We start from the raw sequence: 27,643 nt of genomic DNA, 5'->3' as shown, positions 1-27,643 counted from the left end.
TCCGCAGGTTCTGCAGATCGCAGCTTCCACTGGCCGCGGTTCGCTGCTCCAGGCCAATGGGGGCTGCGGGAAACGGTGCGGGCCAAGGGACATGCTGGCTGCCCTTCCTGCCCAGCGCGCCAGGGGCTTCAAGAACCACTGTGTTGGGGACACTGGGGCATGGCCGCTAGGTAACTCGAGGGGATGGAAGACCACGAGTGTCGATGAAGCCCCCTCGCACTAGGCCCAAGTGTCCTTGGCCCCCCCGCCTGGAGGCACTCGCAGCAGCTCTGCGTACTAGGCCCAAGTGTCCTTGGTCCCCGCGCCTGGAGGCACACACAGCAGTTATGCTGAGAATCTGCAACAATATGCTACAGAGTCAGACTGCCTGAAACTAAGCAAGGCCAAACAGGGCAGATATGGAAGAACAATGCTGAATAAAGCAGCTTTATGTATGGTTTAACAAATGATACAGAGACCAAGGGAACTAGCTGGGAACTGGATTAGCTGGCTATATGGATACTTAGGGCAGCTTGCTATTGGATAAGTATGCTGGGAAAAAGGATGTATAAAAGCCTGTGTAACTTCCTGCTCTGTGTACAGGATTTGAGATTTTATTCTCCCTGTACCTTTTTGCAGCTGCAAATAAATTTTTCTGCTTCTCCACCCCGTTGTGATTATTGGGTGTAGCACACCGGGGAGAGAACCAACTTCAGGTGTTGTTTAGCCTCTCGGCACTGGCAACAACTGCCGGCAACAACTGCTTATGCTCAAATAAATTGGTTAGTCTCTGAGGTGCCACTAGTACTCCTTTTCTTTTTGCTCTAGAACAGCGATCAGGAGAGTCCCTGAGAAAGCCGGCAGCATGAGAGAGCGTGGCTGAAAGCCGATGCGTGCAGCGATGTTGTGGCCCTGTTGGCCCCAGGATATGAACGAGACAAGGTGGGACAGAGATGACATGCTGTATTGCACCAACTTTTGCTGGAAGGGACACGCTTTCCAGCTTCACAGAGCTCTTCCTCACGTTTGGAGAAGGTAACCAGGCGATGTGTCAGGTGGGATGGGGAGAGGGAGGAAGGGGGGTGGGTATGTGTCACTCAGCAGCGACTTCCCCTCAACCACAATAACCTCACCAAGCTCCGGCCGCACGCGGGCCAGCTCCGGCTCTTCCCGCCCCGGCGCCCCGCCCTTCCCGCCCGGCCTCTCGCGATGTTGCTAAGGGGCCGCGAGACGGTGCAGCAGGCGCGTGGCCAGTTGCTAGGGGCCGGAGCTTCCGCCAGCGGCCGGGGAGAAGCGACGCTGGAGCCCCCGCCGCGCTCACAAGGTGATTCCCGCCCCCGGGAGCGCGGCAACCACCGGCCCCCTGTCGGTTCCTTTGCACCGGAGACCTCCCGGCGCCTGGCTCCCACCCCGCCTCCCGGCCTGGCACGTGCCCCTCTGCGGGGCCTGGCTCCGTGACTCGCTCCCTGAGTCTGGGCGGTGCCTGGGAGCGGAGACCGGCGGCCACGCCCCGCCTGGCCAGCTCCTGTGCCAACCAACCGGGCGATCCAACCGACGGGGCGACGGTCCGTGCGTCGCGCGTCGCTTGGTGATTGTCAGTCCCCCCTCCCGGCCCGCCCCGCCCCGCCCCGCGGTAACGCTGAAACAAACGCGCTGCGTTAAGGCCCCAGCCGCCCCCTGTCACCTACTGTCCGGCCAGCCCCGGTCGAGGCGGCTCCGGGACGCTGCGGAGCCTTAGCCAGGCCGGGGAAGCCGCGTTCCCAGCCCCACGAAGCAAAGGTGTTTCCTCCGCCCTTGGCAGGGGTGAGGCGGCCGCGAGCCGACAGGGTAAACTCGTCCCTCGGTCTCCGGGTGTCTAGCGCATTTCGCATTAACGGGGTAGAAGCGTCCGCGTCAGGGGCAGCCAGCAGTTCAGTTGCGGCAGTGTTTTTTAAAGCGGCGGAGTTGCTTCAAATCTGGAGGTTTGACCATCACTTTCTTTAGGGGGAGGGGGGCTGACAGCGGCCCGTATTCTGATTTCAGCAATTGATGTGGATGAAGGTCATTGGCATCATTTATGTTGTCAAGTGCACAGAGTACTGTTGTTTGCAACCAGTGTACATTAAAAATCAGGCTGTTCTCTCAAAATTTTCAAAGGTACCTTGCCAAAATGAATAATGGGTCTGTGCCCATTTATGCTTCTTTATAATATATAAGAAAGACCTGAACAGTTGCCTTACCCCTCAAAAAACTCCCTCCCCACCCATTACCTCCACTTGTTTCCATTCGAAATTCAGGTCCTTTGTAGTCTGGAGTCCTAGCAAAATGATTATATCATAAGAGTCGAGAGTAAATGTTGACCAATTGAATGGAGTAGGAATTTTTAGTCAGACTATTTTAAAATGCTGTTAAAATTAATTTAGCTTCAATAATAAATTAACATTTTGGATTAAGGTGGCCTTTGGTAAAATTATTACCCCTGCACCTTCATTTAGAATGTTAAACTTTAGTCCTACAAGCTTTTTCTCACGGATGGACCCTTATTCTTATGGAGCTGTGAATAGGGATCTGACTACATGGATCATTTTACAGGACAGGTCATAGACGTCACAACTGAGAGGTCCTATATCAGAACCAGGGAAAACTAGACTTGACATTTCAGATGTGTCTTCAGTTAAAAGGTAGATCTAAATCTTTCACAAAAAGAAAAGGAGTACTTGTGGCACCTTAGAGACTAACCAATTTATTTGAGCATAAGCTTTTGTGAACTACAGCTCACTTCATCGGATGCATTCAGTGGAATCCACTGAATGATGAAGTGAGCTGTAGCTCACGAAAGCTTATGCTCAAATAAATTGGTTAGTCTCTAAGGTGCCACAAGTACTCCTTTTCTTTTTGCGAATACAGACTAACACTGCTGCTATTCTGAAACTAAATCTTTCAGAGAATCAAAAAAAAAAAACCCAACAAAGTGTCAATTTAAAAAAAAAATCCTTTATGTTGCCCCTTTCAGCTGATGGTGTTTTAAACCAAATGACGTTATTCAGAGCAAACTAGAGACAGTATTCATGATGTCTTTATAAATACTTTGCAATGGTCTCTTCCTTCCTTTATTTTAATTTTTAGATGTGCCTGTTAACCAATACTCTAGATTTTTACACAATTTAAAAACACTAAGTGGTGTGTGTGCTTGTGTATATATAGCTATAAAACCACTAAAATGTTAAATGACTCTTACTAAGGGGTTCAAGATTACATGTGGAGATATCAAATTCACAAACTGATAACAGAGAGACTTCTTGGAATGCATAGAGTTTGATTAAATTTTTAGGAAGACTGAGGTTTTTAAAAATAGGGAATGGACACCATGGAGTTGTAAAAATATGATAGGGAATACAGCCTGTCTATTTTTTAAAGTTATTTCTGACATGCTTTTTTTGGTGGCAAGAAACCTGAGCTAATTTTGAGTTGTGTTTGGTCAAAATGAAATGTTGCTATACAAGGTTTCAGAGTAACAGCCGTGTTAGTCTGTATTCGCAAAAAGAAAAGGAGTACTTGTGGCACCTTAGAGACTAACCAATTTATCTGAGCATAAGCTTTTGTGAGCTACAGCTCACTTCATTGGATGCATACTGTGGAAAGTGTAGAAGATCTTTTTATATACACACAAGGCATGAAAAAATACCTCCTCCCACCCCACTCTCCTGCTGCTAATAGCTTATCTAAAGTGATCACTCTCCTTACAATGTGTTTGATAATCAAGTTGGGCCATTTCCAGCACAAATCCAGGTTTTCTCACCCCCCCCCCCCCCACCCCACACACACAAACCCACTCTCCTGCTGGTAATAGCCTATCTAAAGTGACCACTCTCCTTACAATGTGTATGATAATCAAGGTCGGCCACCAGGTTAGCTGCGACATTGTCGGGGATAGTGTTCTTGACGGCTTGTAGTCCATCTTTGTGTGGAATGTTGGTGTAGAGGGCTTCTACGTCCATAGTGGCCAGGATGGTGTTTTCAGGAAGATCACTGATGGATTGTAGTTTCCTCAGGAAGTCAGTGGTGTCTCGAAGGTAGCTGGGAGTGCTGGTAGCGTAGGGCCTGAGGAGGGAGTCTACATAGCCAGACAATCCTGCTTTCAGGGTGCCAATGCCTGAGATGATGGGGCTCCCAGGATTTCCAGGTTTATGGATCTTGGGTAGTAGATAGAATATCCCTGGTCGGGGTTCCAGGGGTGTGTCTGTGCGGATTTGATCTTGTGCTTTTTCAGGGAGTTTCTTGAGCAAATGCTGTAGTTGCTTTTGGTAACTCTCAGTGGGATCAGAGGGTAATGGCTTGTAGAAAGTGGTGTTGGAGAGCTGCCGAGCAGCGTCTTGTTCATATTGCGACCTATTCATGATGACAACAGCACCTCCTTTGTCAGCCTTTTTGATTATCATGTCAGAATTGTTTTTGAGGCTGTGGATGGCACTGTGTTCCGCACGGCTGAGGTTATGGGGCAATTTCAGCCCGTGCACGTTGGTGGAAGCACTCTATGTAGAAGTCCAGTCTCCTTTTTGTAGTATTGGTAGGGAGACCTCTGTGGATTAGTATGTTGTTCAGAGGTATGTTGGAAATATTCCTTGGGTTGGACACGTCGAAAATAGGATTCTAGGTCACCACAGAACTGTATCATGTTTGTGGGGGTGGAGGGGCAGAAGGAGAGGCCCCGAGATAGGACAGCTGCTTCTGCTGGGCTGAGTGTATAGTTGGATAGGTTAACAATATTGCTGGGTGGGTTGAGGGAACCATTGCTGTGGCCCCTTGTGGCATGTAGTAGTTTAGAAAGTTTAGTGTCCTTTTTCTTTTGTAGAGAAGCAAAGTGTGTGTTGTAAATGGCTTGTCTAGTTTTAGTAAAGTCCAGCCACAAGGAAGTTTGTGTGGAAGGTTGGTTTTTTATGAGAGTATCCATTTTTAAGAGCTCATTCTTAATCTTTCCCTGTTTGCTGTAGAGGATGTTGATCAGGTGATTCCACAGTTTCTTTGAGAGCGTGTGGCACAAGCTGTCAGCATAGTCTGTGTGGTATGTAGATTGTAAGGGATTTTTTACCTTCAGTCTTTTTGGTACGATGTCCATCTGTTTGCATTTGGAAAGGAAGATGACGTCTGTCTGTATCTGTACGAGTTTTTTCATGCAGTTGATAGATTTCCACTACATATGGCTAAATGCAGATCTTCCTGATAACACCATAAGGAGAGTGATCACTTTAGATAAGCTATTAGCAGCAAGAGAGTGGGGTGGGAGGAGGTATTTTTTCATGCTTTGTGTGTATATAAAAATCTTCTACACTTTCCACAGTATGCATCCGATGAAGTGAGCTGTAGCTCACGAAAGCTTATGCTCAAATAAATTGGTTAGTCTCTAAGGTGCCACAAGTACTCCTTTTCTTGTTGCTATACAAGTTTACTATTTTGGCAAAGGAAAATGTTAAACCAATTAAAATAATTCCTGAAAATAATATTTTAGTAGAGTTGCACGCCCTGGATTGTATTAAATATGACACTAATCAATGATGTTTTGCCACAATTTGATTTCACTTTTGGAATATAAAAATCTCTACTATCATTAAATAAATGCCTCAAATTGTGAATGTTATTGACTGTTGTTGAAATATTGTTCAGGTTTTAAATATTAGAAATCTTTTGCGGAAAGTGGGTCCTTAAATTGTTCTGGGTGGTTGTTTTTTGGATTTGTTAATAGTGGTTGTTAGTGGCAGTTATTCATTGTACAGATTGTATTAACTTTGCATATCTGATTTATATATAGGTGGTTACAGGTTTTAAGATTGGTGCTTTTGAGATTTGAAAAAACTAATAGTCTCAAAATCATCCTTCCTTGATACAGATAATGACAAATCCAATCAGCACTGGGGAGTAGGAAACTTTCCTTGGAGAACGAGATGCTTAAGCCATTACTTGAGGCAGAAATAAAGCCTTTTTTTTTCTTTTCTTTTTTTTTTAAATGGAAGAGTAAACCCTCACAGCATGAGCTGACGCAAGGATGTCTTGCTGACGTGGCATACAGACAGATCTAATGCCTTACTTTTGCTGCTCATAGTTTTCTTAGGCCTCTGTAGAGTGAAATTGACAAGTCTCTGGTCAGGCCACTGAGATATTGACAGCCATGTGGACAGTAAAAACTTATGTCAATTTTACTTTGCTCTTGATGTTGGGAAAACTATGAGCACCAGCCAATTCAGGCCCTTGGGGAGAAGAATCCAAAAATCAGAGGTTGTGGGAGGATGTTGAATAGGAGAGATCCTTCAGATTATAGAAGGCTCTGTGGTGGACTGAGAAAAGAAAGTCATTTCTCCCTTTTAAGATGCAAACTGGTTCATGCTATAAATGTATCAAGCACCTATTAGTCAGAGCTTGGTATGAAAGAAGGTGCTTATAAGAGGGATCCCAGTCCATCTTCCTAATAAGACTCAACACCCTTTCATTTTTCAGCCATGCTTGTGTATATGAGGGTTTGGGAGATGGCTTCTGGGTTTCTCATCCAGGTACTAGCTCTAGATCTTATTGGTGAGGAGGCCCCTATATTTTTATATCTGCTGCTATCTAACAGGCTTAGTCCTCGGAATAGTAAGTGTTCAAGGGCTTGTCTGCGTACAAACTGGAAAGAAAATAAATCAGTTGTAGTTCTCTCACCTTTAGTTATTTCAGTGTAAGGCTGTGTGTGGGCATCTTTATTTCAGATTAAGAGTGTCCTATTTCAATTTAAATTAAGTAGATAAGAAATCTCTTTGCCATTTTGAAGTAGGGCACTCATAAATAGAAATAAACTTATTAAATCCTTTCTGTGTATGAATGCATTTATATGTGTATTACAATTTTTGCCAAAGTGAGGGTATAACTTCATATTATTGGTGACCAGAGGAAGAAAAGTGATATTTGTATGAGACAGTAGTACTCTTATTTTAGGATATTGAGAAAACAGACCTGGGAAATGTACAGTTACAGTACTTTCATATGTTTCACACAGATGTCTCATTTCTCTTGTGAAGATGAAGCTCTGTTACAGTCTATGCTCAGACAATTACTGCAGAGTGTGAAGGAAAAAATCATAGGAGCACCATCAGTGGAATGTGCAGAAGAGATTCTTTTACATTTGGAAGAAACGGATGAAAATTTTCACAAGTAAAAATATTTTTGTTATTTTAATTTTATGGAGTCATCTAAGTGCTGTCAACTGTTCTGTGAAGGGAAAATGTTTACTACCTATATTGACATATATATTAAGAAATACTTTAAACTTCCCTATTAGTGATGAGCTCCAGCAGAATGTTACTTCAGAGATTGAATAAACTATATTTTTCCTAGTTCTTTTTTTTTTTAATTCTGTTGGTATTTTCTTTCTTCTTTGGTTGAAACATTATTAATAGAGTAAATGACTCTTCAGGGAAAATCCATTGTCTCTAAATTTATTTAATTAACTCTGATAAACGTGCTACATTCAGAGACAAACGAGCTAGAAAAAAATCCTAATTGAAGGATTCCAGACAATGCACACTGCACACTCACATATTTACATATGTACTCATTCCAGACAATGCACACTCACATATTTACATACGTACTGTGCTCAAATTCTCTTGAGGTCACACTCATCTTTGCACTTCACCTCCATTACACAAACACAATATTGTAATGGTTTTGTGCACAGGCTTCTAGCCAATAGAATATATTTTGCTACATGGCAGTTTTTAGGACACAGTTGTGAGATCTGAGAGAAGCCATCTAACTTAGATGAACTGAAGGCTGTTTAACTGTTAAAACCTGGGGTCTGTGACCTTCATTTCTTCTGCAAAAGCTGGTGACCTCAAAAATATCTTTAAAAAATACTAGGTAGTGCATTATCTGCACTTCTTATACTTTAACTAGCTGTCAGTGATGTGTTGTCCGTAGTAGTAGCGAGCTACCTGACTATCTCTGAACTTGGGTGATAGCAAGTAAGTAAAGTAAAAAATAGAAATTACTTTAAGCTATTTTTAAAACTACATTTAGAATTTTAATGCCTTCATATGTTAATGATTTTAGATTTAGGGTTGTGCATTTGAGCAGTCCAAAAATAAATGGTCAGTGGACCAGTCAGATGTTCGTCAAAAATATTTTAAAGCACTGATTAATTAGAACAGTAAAAAATAAACAAAAAGCAAGACTTTTTATTGTCACACTCCCAAGCCCCCCCCTCCCCTCCCGGGGGTTCCTGGGAAGGCAGATCAGCAGTGCATGTTGCTAATGCTGTTGCAAGCATCACAAAGCATTTTGGGGCGAGTCAAAGTTGTGAGTGTGAAGTGGAAGATTCCTTTGCAGGCTGCGAGAGGCCAAAGGGGGAGGGAGGAAGAGAGCAGAGAACGGGTTAACTCAATACTTCAGCTAGCTCAGTCCGAAGATAAGACGCTGGCCCCGGTCCAAGGTCATAGGCTTGACGAGAAGTCGGCAGCTGCATTCACATTTTACCCAACCTCCCCGCCCCCCCCCCAGTCATGAGAAGAGGAGGACTAGGTGGAGCAGGGCTGCAGAGATTACAATGAAAAAGGAATGAGACGGCAAAGGCCAATGGGGGGAAGGGGGTGTTTTGGGAAAGCCGAGGAGGCCACAGTGAGTCGGGTTGAACTGGTACAAAGAGCATGGGGGACAGAGGTTGCTGAACAAAATGCCCCCAAAAGAACCTAGGACTTAAACTCCCTTCTGAGAGCTGAGGGAAATCAGAGATCAACAGAGGACCCTGGACGACCTGTGCGCACAGGACAGAACTCCCGTCCACACCCCTTCTCTTCTTCTTACATTACATCCAGGCCTGGCCAGCCTCGGGTAGTGCGTGTGTGAGTATGAAAGTGGGTTAGGGCTTGGGGCACTAACGCTTTCTTCCTTCCCTCTGAGTGATGTGGGGAACCCCCTCCCTCCCCCAGCACTCTCTGCTGTTATTTTATTATTTTATCAATAAAGCTTTAAAACTCAGTTACGTGGTGTGCTCCATCATCTCCTCCCTAAAGATCCTGCGGCCTCAGCCTGGTCACCTGACGCCCTAGGCAGATTGGTAACAGAAATCTGTCACATTATGGCCTCCAACAGGCTTAGTCTTAGATGTTTATGCCTAATTACAAAAAACAAATTACTTAACTGAGTTATTTTAACTCAGAAAAATGTGAAAAACCATGAAATGAAGTTCTAAAAAATGAAAGACTAGCACCAGGATGCAATAAAAAAGGGTAGGCCATTGCCTACATTGAGGAATTCTTGCTGGAATATTTGACCATGATCAAATAATAGGCAGTTATCTGACATTATTTAACTGGTCAATTAACTGGCTTTCCAAGGCTATTTAAGTCTTAAATGGTTTTATTTTTAAAATTTATTTTACACTTGTAACTTGTATTATGCAATTGTTAATGCCATTTTAATGCTAATATCGCTGCAGCCACTCAGAATTTGAGCTCTAGATCAGGTGTTCTCATGCTTTTTCTATCTGAGGCCCCCCCCAACATGCTATAAAAATTCCACAGCCTACCTGTGCCATAACTGTTGTTCTGTATATAAAATCCAGGGCCAGCATTAGGGGGTATGAAGCAGGGAAATTGTCTGTGGCCACGGGCTGCAAGAGGCCCCAGGCCGCAGGAGGCCCCATGAAGCTAAGTTGCTTGCGCTTGTGGTTGGGCTTCAGCCCTGCTGCGATGGGGCTCCGGCTTCAGCTTTCTGCCCTGGGCCCCACTGAGTCTAATGCTGACCCTGCTTGATGGACTCCCTGAAACCTGTTCACAGCCCCTGAAGGGGCCCCAGACCCTCAATTGAGAACTGCTGCTCTAGATCAGCAGATACTGAACACGAAAAGAAAAGTGGTCGCACAGATATCAGTATTAAAATTACATTTTAATTTCTGGACAATAACACATTTTCATTAGAATAAGGTGACTTTCACATTATAAAATGTGAAATTAAGTTTTCTGATGTTTCTGAAGAAGCATTTGTAGCTTCTGGCAAAATACTCCCCTCCACAAATGGTGCAAAAGTACACAGAAAATTCTACAAAATTCATCTTCTGGAGCTCATTGTGCTCAAAGAAATTGAGTGGAGGGATTGGAAGCGAGGAAAGGAAATGATCCTAGAAATGCTACGGGGAAAGCAGTCTCAGTCTGGAGCAGCCAAAGATGAGGGTTAGCTTCTTGGGGGTCCTCAGCTTTTCCCTCTTCTTAGCAAGTTTCTGTGTGAGCCACACTACTATTGACTGTCCCCCCATCTCTTATGCCTGTGCTGTAATACAGTTTGGAGTCAAAGATACTTAATTCTAATCTGACCAGAATTAACTGTTGCAATGAATTTCGTAATGCTTGATGGGAGCATGGATCACAGTCACTGCACTGGATTTGTACCCCTGTGACATTCTTCTTTCAGCTGAACCATAGATCCCTGGTGGTCTAGATGGGCTTTCATTGGTTCGCAAAGGGGTGGCAATATGCCAGGGAGACTCTGCTCCCCCAGTGCCGTTAAGTTTTGAGGTGTTCCTTTACCCTTTTCTTCTTCCTTGATGTTGAACAGCAGGAAACATGGAGCCCTTAATTTGAGTCTGCTGCAGAAGGACAGAATGGATGACATTTCTCTTTCCAAAGTTCAGTCAAAGCTGATTCACATCAATAATCTAGAACCTTAGATTTTTTTTTTTTTAAATAATCATATTTACCTTGTTTTCTTCAGACTTGGGGAACACCAACAATATAGCTTGAATAGAACTTGCAGGCCTGTGCAGAAATTTGTCTTTTCCATTATTTTGTTACGAGCTAGTGAAAAAGATGAAAGAATGCTGCAAGGAGCAACACTGTAGTGTCAACTGTACAAATACATTTAGTCTGTCTTTAGGACTACTGTCTTTGCAGCAAATACACTGTGCTGTGATCTCTAAATTATTATTATTATTTGTGAGAATGAAGCACTTACTTCAAAAATACATTTTCTGCAAACACCCCAGCCATAAAAAAAAGTGAGAAAAAAAGACTTACAAAAGCTTTCATTCGGCAGACTGCCATAGTGCTATTTTTTATAGTAATAGTAATGGCTGAGCTAACCTTATAAACAAGTGAAAGGGGAGACAGAAAATGAACAGAGAAGCTAAAGTTACATTTTTCCTTGGGCTGCATTTATGTTACCTCTACAAAAAGTGACAATCAAATATGAAAGGGAATAAATGGAACAGGAAATAATTTAGAGCCATTACACTTAAAGTGACTTCAGGTAGCCAGAAGTTTAATCTGATGAAAAGAACATCATATGAAATAGTTGATAACAAAAATGACTTGACTCTCTTACTCGTTTTTAAAATGTTCAAGAAAAAAGAAACTACTCCTGCAACTGCAACAGTTGCTTTTGTTTTCATGTGCACTTTCCAGGATTGGATAGTTCATATTAAAAGCCAGTACACCATATGTAAGCACGTCCACTCCATATATTGATCCTTCTCAATTCACACAAAGTACCTGCTCACATACTCTCACCTTGTATTCACATTTGATACAATGAAAATGTAGTGTAATCCCATAAACAACTGTTGCACAGTCACTGTTGTGGTAACTTGCTGTATGTCTTGCCCCAATGCAAAATAAACAGATTATCAAGATTATATGGCTCACGTAGTCTGGACAACTTTTTAAAAAAATAGTTGCTTCAAATAAGTGTGAAGCTACAGACTAGTCCTCAGTGTGGACTGTTACCTTTTGTTTGTTTGAAAAGCCAGTGATTCTAATTTAACAAAGTTATGACTATTTGAAAATTGCTTAATGAAACTACAACACAGAAAATTTCCTTAAGGTTCCAGGTAAATATAGACATGCCCTGATTCAGTAAAGCACTTAAGCACATGCTTATGTCCCATTTGCTTTAATGACATAAGCAACTTTTGTCCTGAATGGGGATGTTTCTTGCTTGGAGGGGCATGATCATGCAACTAGTGAATTGTGTACTGGTTGGTTCAAGAACTCACTAGTTCTGCTGGAAGATTTTTTCCTTGACTAACTCCAGTAATTTAAATGCAAGAGACTGCATTAATGTGATGTGGAGATTGCAAAGCTAAAATAAAAAAGTCAGGAAACTCAAAAGTTAAGCTTTGAACAAGTTTTAATTCAACTGCATAGCCTATATGTGCTGTTGTCCAGCTATACCGAAAGACGGACAGGAGACATTTGATGTGGATTTAATCAGGCTGCAACTTCATTATTAGATGTGTGGGACTACCCGGCGGATAAAAAACTGTACAGTCCAGGTAACCCCATGTTCATTCCATAATTACCTGGTGTGCTTCTGCCAGCTCCCCCTCTTTTTCCATTCAGATCCACCCAGTCAATCCATTGCTGGGATTTTAGCATCTACTCCCTCTTGTAGGAGGCTTAAGGTGGGCTATAAGAAAAGGGGGTTGGCTCCTGCCATGTCAGTCCCCCCTTTTCTTTTTAAATCCTTTTCTAAGCCATTTATCTGGTCACTGTATACCTTCCCTGTGGAGTACCTGCACTGGACATCCGCCCCACACTTAAATAATGAGTTGTGACATACAGCCTACTGCCCTTCATGCCATGCATGAAAAAAGCACTTCCTGAACCCAATGCAGGGAAGGCGAAAAAACCCCAAATCCACCTATGCCAATCTGGTGGTAAGGGAAAAATTCCTTTCAAGCCTGCCATAAAAAGCGGTGGCTAGCGCACTGCCCACAGCAGGTCTTGACCAAACCTGGTATTTCAACACCTAAAGGGGAGGGAGGGTAGGTGCTGCCTCCGCCTGTTCCGTGTAAAAGGGGGCTTCGCACAGAGGGCTGCCCCTTTTAAACCCTTCTGCCCATCCAGTTTGCAGAGGATGAGTCAGCGTTGTCATGCTGGTCCCTTGTTCCCTGTTGCAGCAATTTTCCTCTCTCCTCCCAGCCATAAAACACTGTTCCCTTCATTTGGTCATTTTCTCTTCCAGTTTTCCTAGTTACATATATATCTTGGATCAGTTGTTACTAATTGTCATAAATGTGTATGCTTCAAGGTACTTTTTTATCAGTGCATTCAAGTTAATGTTCTTCTTAGAGCCTTAACTTTTCCATTTACTAACACTATGATTTTTGACTGTGCAGCCTTGATCAATATAGATCTTTGCATTTAGGGGAAGATTTTCAGAGGCACAAAAGGGAATTATGACTTACTGAGATATCCCTTTCATATGATATACCGATACTGAAGACATTCAAGGAAAGCAAAATTGTTTGGTGCATAGGTTCTGGAATTAGGGGTGTGGCAGCACTCCCTGATTTGAAATGGTTTCCATCATATACAAGGTTTACAGTTTGGTTCAATGGCCCTCAGCACCCCACCTATACAAATTGTTCCAGCACCCCCGGTTTGGTGCTGAACTTTTCACGCAGCTGAAAAACTCCTCTTTAATTCTTAAAAGTACTGATATTTAAAGAGATATGTCTGCTGGAAAAATGTTGCATATGTAATGTTGAAAATGTTTGGAAGATGAATATCATGAAATACATTGCATTTTAATTTCTGGATATTTGTTGCAGCTATGAGTTTGTGAAATACCTTAGACAATACATATGTAGCACCCTGGGCTCTGTGATTGAAGAAGAAACAGAAAAATGTACCTCTGCTCAAAATCAGGGTGAAGGATCTGGTTATGACACTCTTGTCCAACATGTTACTAAGAAGACTCGTGAATCAAAAGAGTGAGTATGTGCACAGGATACATATAAAATTCCATTTTTAAAAATATGCAGTTGGCAGGATTGTCTGGCCCAACTTATTCTTTTTTCCTTTCATATCTTAATTGGAATATTTATGGATGAAGGTACTTTGGTTCTAAAATCTATTTCTTTTTTGTCATTTATAACTTTCCTAACAGATTGCCTTTTGGGTTGAAATTCCCCATGATTATCTTATCTTGGAAATGAAAGTATATTTCTATCTAGGAAAGTTTGAAGACAATCCACTGAACTATTTAAGATTTCTGACTTTGTAGGGTTAGGGGGTTATTTAGGATTTTGGTGGCACTTAAACTCAAATAGCTGTATTTTAAATTTTAGACTTGATTTACAAATAGTCCTATGAGAGAAATGAGGTCTATGTCAAATATAAATGTGTGTATCTGAGAAATAATTTGTTCATGCACAATTTTTTTATTTCCTTATAGATTTAAGTGGGCATAGAACATGATTATCTAGATATACATATGTTGAAAGCTGTAATTCAACTAAAGTGGGTTAGTTGAGCTTCTTTTAAATCCTGTCTGCGTACAAATTCTCTGGTCTATGTTACACATCAGAACCATATTTATAATCATATTAGGGGACGTGTGAGTTGTAGCCAGTTTCCTGAGATAGTGGTTTATTTAGTGAAGGCATGACCTAAATGGAAAGCCCATGTATATGCCAGATAATTCGTACAACCTGGTTAGCCATCCCTTCTTTGCAGATTCTCTTGATTTCCCTCCCTTCCCATAGACTTTAAAATGGCATTGGAAGGAACCCTTTAGGACTGGAGGCCTTTCTAATGAGCCTTTGTGGTGCAAATTTCAAATTTGTGTAAGATACAGTCGTTACGATTCATTAGAGCAGAGGTTCTCAAACTGTGGTCTGCAACCTCCATTCAGGTGGTCCGCGGATAGTTCCCTCTAAGTTGTGCACCTGGGCGGCCGCACGCAAAAGAATGAAGGGTCACTCACCTAATTAGTGGAGCCGCTCAGGCGTGGCTTCACTAATTAGGTGCCTGGACCCTGGAGAAGACACACATGTAAAGTGAGGTGGTGGCCTTGGGGGGAATAGGGCGTACCTGGGAGAGGGCAGTAGGGTGAGAAGAGGGGGTGGGGGGAATTTGGGATCTGCAGGGCTGTGGCGGCCAGAGAAAGAAGTGACTTTCCCCAGATCCAGGGCTGTGGTTGCCAGGGAGAGACGGCCCTCCTTCCCAGCATCAGCTCTGTGGCTGCTGCAGCAGGGGAGACCCTCCCCTCCTTCTCAACCCCAGCTTGGGGGCTTCTGCGGTGGGGGAGAGAGGGAGAGACCCTCCCCACCCTTCCAAGCTCCAGCTTGGGGGCTGCCACGGTGTGGGAGATCCCCTCCTTCCCAGTTCCAGCTTGGAGGCTGTTGCGATGTGCAGGAGAGGGCAAATCCATCGCATTAGAAAGTTAAGACTACTGATATTAAAATATGAGTTGTGTGCTTTTATTTGTAGAAGAAAAAAAGTTAATTATTAAGATTTTTTTAATAAAGCGCTTTTATCCAAAGAACTTTACAATAGTTAGCTAACGGTACAAACAACATTTGGAAAGATCATTAAGTGGTCCGCTGAGACCCTCAGCAATTTTCAAGTGGTCCGTGGAAAAAAAAGTTTGAGAACTACTGAATTAGAACATTGGTGAGTAGTGATACAAAATGGCTTTTAGTGTATGGAATTGTATTTCCAGAAGTCCTGGTGAAACTACGCAACTTTAATCCATGTGTAGTCATCCTTGGAGTTTCTGTTTCAAAGCAGGTGAAATAACAAACTGGAAAAAAAAGGCAATTTATCTGTAGCTTGGGCATTCAGTGCAAAGTTAAAATCTAGTTGAGTACTGATGAATCTTGATATTTCAAACAACCTACTTCCCTTGAATCTTGAAATTGAGAAACACTTTGTCACAGCAACTGTGATTCCAAAATTTACTGGTTGTGTTAGGACTTGAATCCTTGCCTCATCACGATTCCATATGCTGGCCTCTCTCTAAAAAGTGATCTGCAAATCATAAAAAAAGTTTAAAAAATTCTTTATTACTACTTTATGATGTATAAAGCTGTTCCAACACTTAAAGAAACTCAACAACAAATAAGCCCGTCTTTTTTCTGCTTGTTTTTGTTACATCAGATCCTTGCTTTCCTTTTTTTGCCGGAGGACCTAGACTAGGTCTTGGGGAACATGAACAATGTTGTTACACAAGGCTCTATGAATAGTGATGTTTCACTGAAATCTCCCTCTTCTCCAGCCCGAACTCAGGGGAGAGGGAATATTGAATCTCAATTTACAATATCACTATGCTTGAAAGCCAACGAAGAAAGGAAAGTGAGAAATGTTGAAAAACAGAAATTACTATTTTCAGTTTTTGAGGTCATGTTTATACAACATGAACAGAAAAACACCTTCTATTTGTTTCACAATTTACCTTTAGTGAACAAAACAATGTGTCTTTATATTATCTAAGGCAGATAAAATGATTTTTGTGTATACTCATTTGTTGCACAGTATAAACTTAATATGAATAGAAAGTGATTTTGTTACCAAAACCATTTCTTTTAAGTTCTCAGTTCAGTAGGAAGTGAAAACAATCAAAGTTTGTTTTTGTGTTGATAGAAATTCATTTTAAATGTTTCACATCTAGAAGGAAACAAAACAATTGAAGTTTTAAACTATGCTTAAATAGAGTCTTGTACATGTCACCTGTTCCAAAATTTGTTACATTATGACTGCAAGAAAATCAGTGCTCTGATAATCTTCTGTTTGGGTCTCACAGTCTAGTAGGTTTCAGAGTAGCAGCTGTGTTAGTCTGTATTTGCAAAAAGAACAGGAGTACTTGTGGCACCTTAGAGACTAACAGATTTTTTTGAGCATAAGCTTTCGTGAGCTACAGCTCACTTTTTGGTCTCTAAGGTGCCACAAGTACTCTTTTTCTTTTTACAGTCCAGTAGGTATGATTTCAAGACTATCGTAGCCCCTGTTGTGGATAACTATAATCTTCCTGTTATTAGCTGGATATATAATTATTTAAGTGGATGGGGGTCTGTCTTGGGAATTAGACCTTTTGATTATGAGCTATAGATTTAATGATAATATTTCTGAAATAATTTTGGTAATATATGGGTAGGTCATACTACAAGAAGAAGTTAGACGTTTTATTGCAGGATAAAATCCTTGCATGAGCAAATTCATTAATTAGTGCCTAATTGTTATTCACAAATTACTTTAGAAACACAAAGCAAAATTAGGGTGACCAGATAGCAAGTGTAAAAAATTAAGGGGGGTGGGGAGTAATAGGTGCCTATATAAGAAAAAGCCCTCAAAATTGGGATTGTCCATGTAAAATCGGGACATCTTGTCACTCTAAGTAAAAATATCTTTTATAAGTCAATCATTTATATTTAGAGACTATAAATCAGTTCTTAACCAACCACTGTGGGCTTTCCTTTTGGCACTAAATATAATTATTTGTGGGACATGCTTTTGAACTAAGCTTTTGAACTTCATACGTGTAAAGTTACCCATGTGTCTAAGTCTTGCAGGATCTGGGCTTTAGGGCTTGATCCTACGCTCACTGAAGTCAATGGCAAAGCTCCCATTGACTTTAATTGTGCAGGATCAGGGCCCAGGGCCTACCTGAGCAGTTGCAATGCCAGCTTTGTTCTTTAATGTGAAGTCTGAGTTTCTTTAGTTGTTTCTCCCTCAAAAGATATACTAGCTTACATTAGCATAATACCAGTGGGAGTAGTTTAATGCTTTAAGCATTAAGTTTGAAATACCCAAACTCCCTGAATTCCTAGGTTCAAAACCCAGCAGCATTAACTCAGTTCTTTTGGGCTTTTCTGCATAAAGACTTCGTGCACAGCAAGCCAGGATGTAAATCTATAGTGCACTAGCTTCTCATGCACTAACTTGCCAGGTGGCTTGTCAAAGTGCACTATGGAACTTTTAGTGCATGGTAGCAGGGTTCACATGGTGACTTGGTGCACAGCAAGCCATGGTATGAATGTGCCATTCACTAAGTCTCTGGGTAGTCAAGCTCTTTATCATTTTGAGGTGTATATAAAAGTAGTGTAGTTTACTGTATGTGGGTCTTTGGGCAAACTTTAAATACACAAGCTATGCCTGCTGTGTAGAGGCACCAAAGATCTCAATGACTCAATGACTGTTTATTTTCTTCATACAAATGCTTGACCAAAGTTGCTCCTTGCCCAGTGTTGTGCAGCATGCAAATTTTGCACTGGGCAGCTGCCCTGCATCTCATATATGGCTGCATTTTAGAGGTGTTGAACATATATAGTCTGTGAAGTGTCTTGACCTCCTTCAGAATGAAAACCACTATTATACATGTAAAATTTAACATTATTGCATAGTTCTCTTTTACAGATCAAGTTTTGTTTTCATGTATGTACATATTGACTTCACAAAGATCTGGCAATTGACTATTTTTCTCCATCTCTATTTTGTTTCTTGAATGGAGGGGATTTATTAAACACTAATTTTGGTCATTACAGAAATGGATTTGAATTGGTATTGGGGCCACACAGCTTACTGGAAGAGAGACTTGATAATGATGTGCATTTTATTCAAATTTGCTTCTCCACATGAACTATTTTTATGACTATCTGGTTTCATGACAGGAATTATCATAAGTATATATTTCAGTATCCATCGGTCAACAGTTCAACCTTGGATCACATTCTACTTTGGAACCCCGTGACTAAACTCGTCTGGGATGTACAGGTATTTAGGAATACTGATCTTGCTCTGGAATCTGATCATTGACTCCTAATAGGAGAAATGATGTTGTGCTTTAGTACCTACTGCATCAAAATGCTTCAGTGTTGATAAGCTTCATGTTGAAGCTATCACAAACAATTATGTGGTGGCGATTTCCAATAAATATTCTATCTTGGATGACTAGTTGTCTACCGCAGAGGAAGAGTGGACTTTATTTTGGGAATCTGATACAGAGATCACTGGAGAACAGCTAGAATTAAGGAGTATGAAAAAGCAACGTAGGATTACAGATGATAACATCAAATTATGGGGAAAAAAGAGAAGGGCAGTGTTGAATGGGTGCAATAGAAGTTGAGGCAAGTTAATGAAGAAAAGGAGGAAATGGACAATAGAGGAGAAGAAATGTGTTGATCAAGTAGTTAAGAGGGTCCATCAAAATGACCATAGTCAATGGTGGAATAGTATGGCACAGCACATTGAGGAAGCCTCTGAGAGACATGACCAGAAATGCATATTTGAGATTTTGAATGTCATAATAAGACATCCATTCTCATGACTTCCACCAATTAAGGACAAAAATGGAAAATATTGCCAGGATATAGATGCACAATTTAAGCGTTGGTATGAGCATTTTTGAGAATTAATGAAGAGATACCTATCAAGATGTAAACTACAATTTAATCCAAAAATGAGCTCAGTAGAAAATATGCCAGTGACATTAGAGGAAGTGATACCTGTGGTCGAACAGTTATCAAATGATAATGTACCTGACCTGGATAACATTTCAGAAGAACTGCTTAAGAGTGGCTGTCCTGGTTTAGTTCACTGGCTTCGTAGAGTTGTCTTAAAAGTTTGGGAAACCAGTCACATTCCAGAAGATTGGAAAAGGTGCTGCATCATGCCTCCCCTTGGGTTCCTGGGTTAGTGGTTCTGTTGTGTGGTATGTGGTTGCTGGTGAGTATTTGCTTCAGGTTGGGGGGCTGTCTATTACACACTAGTTTTCAGTAGAATCAGGAATAGGCCAGAGATACATTCTCTCTCCTACATAATTTGATGTTCTAATAGACATTCTGATGACAAAGCTGAAGGAGGCCAAAATAGGTGGTGTGAAATTTAAAGATTCATTTTTAAAGGATCTTGAGTATGCAGTTGCCTTATTTGGAGAGACTACTGAGCAACTACATCTAATGCTGGAAAAGCTGTGAAGAATTGTAGAATCAATGGAATTTAAGATCAATGATGATAAAACTGAAGTTATGCACTCTGCCTATAAAATGTCTTGCCAACACTGCAGGCAAATGATGGTAATCACAACAAATGAGTGAATAGTTTTATCTATTTGAATATTTGGTTGACAGCAAGTGGTTATATAACTGAAGTCACATGTTGGATTGGTTTTATGTCAGTGGTGTTTCAGCATCTTCAAAGCCTGTCTTGGGACAGCAGGATTTCTGTGACAACAAAGATACAAGTGTTTAATGCAGTTGTATTAATGACAAATGTGATGGGTATGACTCTCCATGGTGTCATCACCTGCTGGCCATCTTGGAGATTCGCTCCATCTGTCGGTATGCCTTTTGAGGGTGCCTCGCCCCCATCACATCTGCTCTTGGACCCATATTATTCCAAGGACCACAGCGTCCTCTTCACGATACAGCCCTCTGGCCATCACAATCTGTGCTTCTCCCTTCCAGGGGCCCTGCAGTCAACTGTCCGGCCACTTCCCCCAGTGGCAACTGCAGTCAACTGTTTCTCCACTGGCCCAGTGACGATGGGGAGGCGGGGGGGGGCGGGGCCTGAAGTGAGCTGCAGCTCACAAAAGCTTATGCTCAAATAAATTTGTTAGTCTCTAAGGTGCCACAAGTCCTCCTTTTCTTTTTGCGGATACAGACTAACACGGCTCCTACTCTGAAACCAGAAGTTACAGTGTATTCTTAACCCCCATCTAGTTTGATTTTTGTCACAGACAATCCTGGTAAGTTGCAGATTGTACCAGCTGAGAACAAGACAACGGTAATGGTGGGGTCATGCCAAACATACAGAAGAGGGTACGGTTCTAAAGAAGGTTTATGGAATTTAGGTAAAAGGAAGCAGAACAGGAGGTTCACAACAAATAAGGTTGGAAGATGAAACTGAGGAATTTAAGAAGCCTAAATCTTCTGGTACTGATTCTTGATGAAGGAAGAAGACTTGCAAGAGAATATTTGAGGTCGAAGTTCATTCTGCGCAACACCATGGCTAGTTACATTATAGCCATGTGGATCTCCTGTTTATTAAACATTATACATTTTAGATGAACTTGGTTATTAAGATCTTGAATCTGAGGGCTACTCTGTCCATGCATTCTGTACTGCTGCTTCTGCAGAGGACTTTTGTGGAAGAAAAAACCTTAATTAAACTTGCGGAGAAAGAAACGGTAATGAGGATCAGATTTGGTTTCTTGTATTTTGCTAGGGCCGTATTCTGCTGTTGGCTTGCACATTATTCCTATTGAAGGACATCTGAGTGCAGAGTACAGATTAGTGACAAAACTGGGAATGCAGGTCCCTATGTTGTTTGTTACAAATCTTAGTATTGTTATTTGAATAGTTGTAGGAGAGCCATAAAATTTAAAAGCTTTTTGGTTTATTTTTAAAATGTATATATCTGTAGTTTTTAAGTTTGCATGCACAATTACTTGGGATCTGTATAGTGTTTTTTATTTATTTTAAAACCTTTTTAGTTCACTGAGTAAATTGAGTGAAATGTAAATGTAATGGCATGCCTTTTTGATTTTTATGCTTAGTATTAACATAACCTTGACTTCGAAGGTACAGAGAAATGATGCATTCCTTGAAGAATGTCATGATGGTGGTGGTGGAATCTCTGATTAACAAATTTGAAGAAGATCAGATGCGTAATAAGGAGATGCATAGGAAAACCAAGAAAGAGCAACATAGTGCTTACTATACAGACAACTGCTCTGATAGTGACTCATCATTCAATCGGGTATGATATTACGATCTGGACCTGTATTGTGAAATAAGTAAGAAACTTATACTTGTAGTAGAAAGAGAGCCTGAGACATGAGCCTTTGTATCAGAGGCCTGGTATGAGGCAGGACCTGCTCACAGAATCTGGCAAGAACAGGGCTAATATTGCAGAAATACATATTCTAAAGACGTGCTAGTCACAGAGTACTCACTCAAACACATCCTGATATTAAGTGGTACCAGTACCAGAACATCAAAATATCGAGAATGGTACAGAAACATTCCCCAAGGATAACAGGAACACACTGACCCCTCTTAAAAGATATGGTCAGAAGTACAGAAGTTAAATGTTTTAATCAAACCAACATGTACAAAGTGATGGATGATAACTAGCCACGTCAGGGGGCAGTAACTAACTATGTCAGAGGGGCAGTATTAGTTTGCTTGTATTGGGGTATGAACATATATCTCAGAGCGAGTATCATCGTCTAACCTAGGGAGGAACGGAAAGTCCCACTGTTCACTGAGCTGGTCCATTGTTATGGGTATACATCTATTAGTGATCCGGTAGAGTCTGCGGGATACTAGTACCGTACTTCATTGATAATAAACATGGCTGGGTGCCTTCATCCCTTAAGGGATCTTGTGGTTATTGGGTGGTTCGCTCAAAGTCTGCCATGCCAGCTGTCTGTGCAGGGTTGGGGCAGCACTGCAAGGGAACACACACACACACAGCCAAATATCTATCAACATCTAACCACACTTATGATCTTGATTAATTTGATGTTTATGGTTCTCCATTACAGTGGTGTCTAGTGATGTTATAATTAAGGATGAGATGGAACTTTCACTGTAAACCCCAGTTTTCAATTGATTATACCTTTTATCAAAAAGTTACCCTTTTGTCTGAATATCTTCACATATGGTCTGAACCTTGAAGTGATTTTTTTAAAGATGTTATCTGAAGAATCTTTTCAGTTGAGCAGTAGCAGAGTTGAATCATTTTTAAAAAATGAATGCAGAAGAATCTGGCTGCAGAATCTAAGCTAAGGGTAAATTCTTTCGCAGTTCTGTTGCCTTAGAGTAATGGAAAACATGGTTCCTTGCATTTACAATATCTGTGAGCATACAAGTGCGTGGACACATATAATCTGCAAAATATGTGCAAAGAATGTGAGAACAAGGTAAAGTTTACATAAACACAATATTCAGTTTAACTTTTTGCATTTTTCCTGGAAGAACAGTAAAATACTATATATGTATTTCTTTTCCAACATGCAATACTATGCTATATTATTAACTGCATGCCACATTACCTAGCATTCTATAATAATTTTGTAATACAGAGGCAGAATGAAGAAGACAGAATCTTGTTACTGGAACTTCAAGTTTGCATTTTCTGAAATTTGGCCATTTAAAATCTCAACTTTAATGTTTCATTAAGATAAATGCTAACATCCTAATTGTTCAAAAATAAATTTTATATCCATAAAGTCTGATGATTTTAGTCATTAATGGTGCATTTTAATAGGATTTACTAAGTGAACGTTTTACATTGTGTGTTACAGAGTTATACATTCATGAATCAAGAACAATTACAGCTACTTGTGGAAAGGCTTGACCCTGCTCAGCCTAAGGAGGTAAGTCAAAAGAATATCTAAAATATCACTCATAAAAATGAAAACTTATGGTATATTTGAGAATATGGCACTTGTAGATAAACATGGGTGAAATCCTGGCTCCACTGAAATGAATGACAAAACTGTAAATGACTTCAGTGGGTCCATGATTTCATCCTATGGACTTCAGCTTTATAGTTACAGTAATACAAATAATAATAACGATAGTTACAGTTGCAGCCATCATTCCATTTCTGGTGTTGTGGAAAACGAGTCACACTATCTCTTTTGGTTCAAACAGTCTGAGGTCCTTTTATTTTGAATACAAGCATGCAGGGAGAAGGAGACACAGATGGTAACACACAGGTGCCACCCCGGTCTCCTTTTGTCCTGCCCCTATATAGAATCATAGAATATAAGGGTTGGAAGGGACCCCAGAAGGTCATCTAGTCCAACCCCCTGCTCGAAGCAGGACCAATTCCCAGTTAAATCATCCCAGCCAGGGCTTTGTCAAGCCTGACCTTAAAAACCTCTAAGGAAGGAGATTCTACCACCTCCCTAGGTAACGCATTCCAGTGTTTCACCACCCTCTTAGTGAAAAAGTTTTTCCTAATGTCCAATCTAAACCTCCCCCACTGCAACTTGCAACTTATAATACCAGTCTCCTTTTGTCCTGCCCCTATAATATCAATTTTTTACATTTCAGTAAATGATACATTTCCTTAATTTTTTTATCACTCAAGCATTGTTAGTAAAGCTTATAAGGAGCCAAGGTAAACAGTTTTATAATTAGCATTGTGCTGATGCACTTTGTTATTATCAAGATCTGTGGTATGCTTGTGGCAACGTTTTGTCTAGGGGCTTTTGCAGGTTTGGGGGGGTTGTACATGATAGACAGCTAGGGACTTGAGCGAGGGTGAAAGGTTGGCCTAGTTTGTTATCTGGGTCAAAATACCATGGCCCAGCATATGCTCTTAGCTTAATCTAAGTCTTACAGGATGCAGGCCTGTAGGTCTCTTGCATTACTGCTCTTGCCTATGCTGCATATAGTGCATAGGTCTTGTCACAAAGTGGGATAGGGTCAGGTCAACAATACTTTCCCCCACGCAGGGGTTGGCAACCTTTGGCATGCTGCCCATCAGGGTAATCTGCTGGCGGGCTGCGAGACATTTTGTTTACATTGACTGTCTGCAGGCGTGGCCCCCCACAGCTCCCAGTGGCCGCAGTTCGCTGTTTCTGGCCAATGGGAGCTGCGGGAAGCAGCGGCCAGCATGTCCCTGAAAGGTGTCTGGCAGTAAATTGCTTCATTTTTGTTGTTGTTTATTTTTTGCAATGCTATTACTCCAGGTTGTGGCATTTGATTAATAAAGTAAAGCAATGTAATGATCTCGTATAAATCTTGTATTTGATAAAATATATAATTGCCATAGGAGAGCAAAATAGTAATAGGAATCCACATAATCCTTAGATTAATTTAATTATGTATTTTAAAAAAATATATGCTTTTGTGTTGTCCTCACTGTTTTGTCCAAATTATCTTAACAGTCTACTAGCAGAAGAGGTATGAGTTTGTTTTTTGTTTTTGTTTTTTTAATTCTTGCTTTTTGTGTCCTATCACTATGGACCGTTTCCCCTCAAAAATCACATTTTTAAGTATTTCATTGTAATGGTGCTGTTAACAGCATTGTTTTGTTTATATTTCTTGATTATTTCAGGTGCGCCATGAAGCAATGCAGACATTATGTTCTGTGCCTCCCTCTGATGTACTTAACTGTGAGAGTTGGTCTAATTTGCGTAAACATCTGACAATTTCTCTCTCGGATCCTGATTCCAGTGTAAGCAAATGGTTTATATGTAGCAATCAGATGTTTATCCATACTAAACAGTTCACAGGAATAAACATGTACATTTGTGACACAGTAGTCCAGTGGTCTGGCAGGAGGTAACTAATTTGTATATTTATCAGTTAAATTGTTCTTGAGGTAAAACAGCTTACCAGGTTTCTCCAGCACTTGATTTAAAGGTGACTGGCACAGGATTCTGTAATAACTGGACTTGTTCCCTGTATTGATTTTTTTTATAATGTATGAAGAAGCCTAAATATTGTTTTTGGTTTTTATAGATTTTTTTTCTGATTATTTTGCCCTTAGAAATATCTGTGTTTTGCTAGAGGTCTCAGAGGATGTGTTTTTGTGTGTTCTCATACTTTAATGGAAGGGGTGCGGGTGTTTGTATTGAATCTTTAACAAAGACCTCCTTTCTCCAATCTTATTTCATTAGTCATTGAAGTTAAACAGATACAGATCATTTTTTAAAAGTAAAAAGTAACACTTTTTAATTACTATGTCTGTCTAGTGTAGTGCACACTGCTTTATTCAGTAATTTCACTCCAGTATAGCCTGGAGGAGTGCCACAACTCTTAGAAGAGCTATTAGTGGGAGAAATTTTCAAAGGCATAAATTTGAGCAACATGCCCATCATCCATTGGCTTTTCGTGGGAATTTGGTGCCTAATTTCTTTAGGTCCTTGTGAAAATGTCAGCCTACATTAGTTTTAGGCAGTCAAATTAATTTCTGTGAAAACTAATCTACATGTTATAATATCAATCAGTTGGAGAGCGTACCATGCTTCCCATTCCGGTAGAATGTGGTACAAGCTGGGTCCAATTCTGATTATCTGAACCTGAAGATCATTGTTTAAGAGGCCATGACTTGGACTAGAGTGTGAAGAGATAAAGGACCTTAAAAAGTGAGACAGATTGGCAGAGATTACTGCAATTCACATCAGACCTGACAAATTATTCAGCATAGAGTTTACATATGTTTGTTGGAACCTCACAGGTATATAGTGCAGTATTTGCATTCAGTTGCCATTTTTCCGACAAGCTTTATGCAGCCAGTTCAATTCACATTTAAATCAGTGGGTATATGACTGATATCCAAATATTGCTTTGTGTAGACTCATTTTGATGGGACTAATTTTAAAATGAATATACTAAGGATTTTTTTCTATTCGGAAGAGAACTTTATTATTTCTGTATTATAGTGCTGACTGTGGTATATTAAATTTGCACTTTAAAAGTTAAGTGCATGGAATGTTATTTAAGTTGTATCTTCTGCTTTGTTCTCTGCAATAGCATAAACATAAATTATATTTATTATTTTGTTAACAAGATTGCCGAACTACTATATAAAATGTGATGGTAATCTCTCACAGTAAAGCGGTGTATTTTCTTATTGTCACAAAAGATATAATACATCATGAAGATACAGTGTTGCATATGCACTGTTCAGAAAAAAAAGTATGATGCTTTCTTTATTGCTTTTGGCATGATCTCTGGGGCATATCTCCTGTGGAAAAAGCAATGCAAATGAAGTGATGTGGGTTTTTTCCAGTCTGGAGGTGCCCTTCATATCTGCCAAAACTAAAATAGTTAAAGCTGCGTCAACTGCTGTCATTTATCTCTCTCTCCTTATTCCTAAGTAGTGCTTTCATTGGTTTAAAAGCAGTGGATAATCTTCATATATTAGTATTACTGTGTAAGTTACTTGCATTTTGTATGACATTAAAACAATTAAAATATACTAATATAGGCCCTGATCCTGTGCTTGCATAGATCAATGCAGTTTCATTAGGGAGCAGCAAATTGCAAGATCAGGGCACTGTTACTTTTAGATTGTAGGTTCTTGAGACCACAGACCTGTTTTGTACGCTTGTAATGCACCAGGTGCATCTTTAGTACTATTTAAGTAATATATAATATTGAGCATAACACACAATAAATTTTAATTGTACCATATTTTGCACCATGCTAATAAGGTTATTTGAGCATAGGTTACTAATTTTATTTCTTTTTCCTCTTAGGACAAAATTTTGAGATTCTATGCAAAGACCTTTTCATCTTCTCCACTAACTAGGACAAGGGAAGTCTATACAAGTCTAGGTATGTGCATTTAATCTTGTTTTAAGAGTTTTTCATGTTTCATATGCTTTTCAGAAATCACCTTAAAAAAAATCACATCTTAATGAGGTCTGTATTACTAGTAATACTGTTTTTTTTTTCCTTCTCTTTTCAGCGAAACACTTAGAATTGTACTTTCTTTCTGGAGAAAACTGTGTTCCTACTATTTCAGATGGTATAGACATAACTAACGCAGAAATAATTCGTTTACTTAAAAAGGTATGCTAGTTTTCTATCCCTTTTATTTTTTTTAATTATTGAAATATTATTAATTCTTTTTTAAAAAAATTATAACCTTTATGTTCACAGGTGCGTCTTCTAAATGAGTACCAAAGAGAGGTTCCCTCTTTCTGGATTCGTCATCCAGAAAAGTATGTCACCTTGAATCAGTATTTCTAAGATAAATATTTTTTACATTAGTGTTAAAGGCATAGAATTTTATCAGAAGATTAGTAATGTATATCTAAATGTCTGGATTGTGGGGGCAATGGAGAGGGACTGAGAGCTGGTTGAGCATGGGATGGGGAATGGCCAGTGGATCTGTCTGGCATGGATCCACTGGATCACAAAACTACTTAGAGGCTCACTGTGGACAGTGGTCTACTACTCCTTCCCTTCATT

At 40.4% G+C, this 27,643-nt stretch overlaps 1 protein-coding gene across 7 annotated transcripts in view; it reads left to right on the top strand.

Annotated features, from left to right (window-relative positions):
- The first annotated feature begins 273 nt into the window (after nt 1–273).
- TBC1D32 (TBC1 domain family member 32) overlaps nt 274–27,643 on the top strand; it is a 180,926-nt gene continuing 153,556 nt past the window's right edge. For 5 of the 7 annotated variants that reach the window (XM_075126669.1, XM_075126670.1, XM_075126668.1 and 2 more), the window contains exons 1-9: nt 1,261–1,303; nt 6,983–7,137; nt 13,532–13,693; nt 21,281–21,458; nt 23,011–23,082; nt 24,777–24,896; nt 26,926–27,004; nt 27,138–27,241; nt 27,332–27,393. In XM_075126669.1, the coding sequence (XP_074982770.1) occupies nt 6,983–7,137; nt 13,532–13,693; nt 21,281–21,458; nt 23,011–23,082; nt 24,777–24,896; nt 26,926–27,004; nt 27,138–27,241; nt 27,332–27,393 (932 nt within the window). In that variant the 5' untranslated portion in view covers nt 1,261–1,303. Of the gene's footprint in view, nt 1,015–1,260; nt 1,304–1,584; nt 1,941–6,982; nt 7,138–13,531; nt 13,694–21,280; nt 21,459–23,010; nt 23,083–24,776; nt 24,897–26,925; nt 27,005–27,137; nt 27,242–27,331; nt 27,394–27,643 lie in introns of those variants that run through there. The other 2 variants (XM_075126666.1, XM_075126665.1) reach the window with 2 other exon arrangements.

This window comes from Caretta caretta, chromosome 3 (genome assembly GCF_965140235.1).
Source record: "Caretta caretta isolate rCarCar2 chromosome 3, rCarCar1.hap1, whole genome shotgun sequence".
NCBI classification, from domain to species: Eukaryota; Metazoa; Chordata; order Testudines; family Cheloniidae; genus Caretta; species Caretta caretta.
The sequence above is the reverse complement of the archived record's forward strand: the minus strand, read 5'-3'. Positions and strand labels throughout refer to the sequence as shown.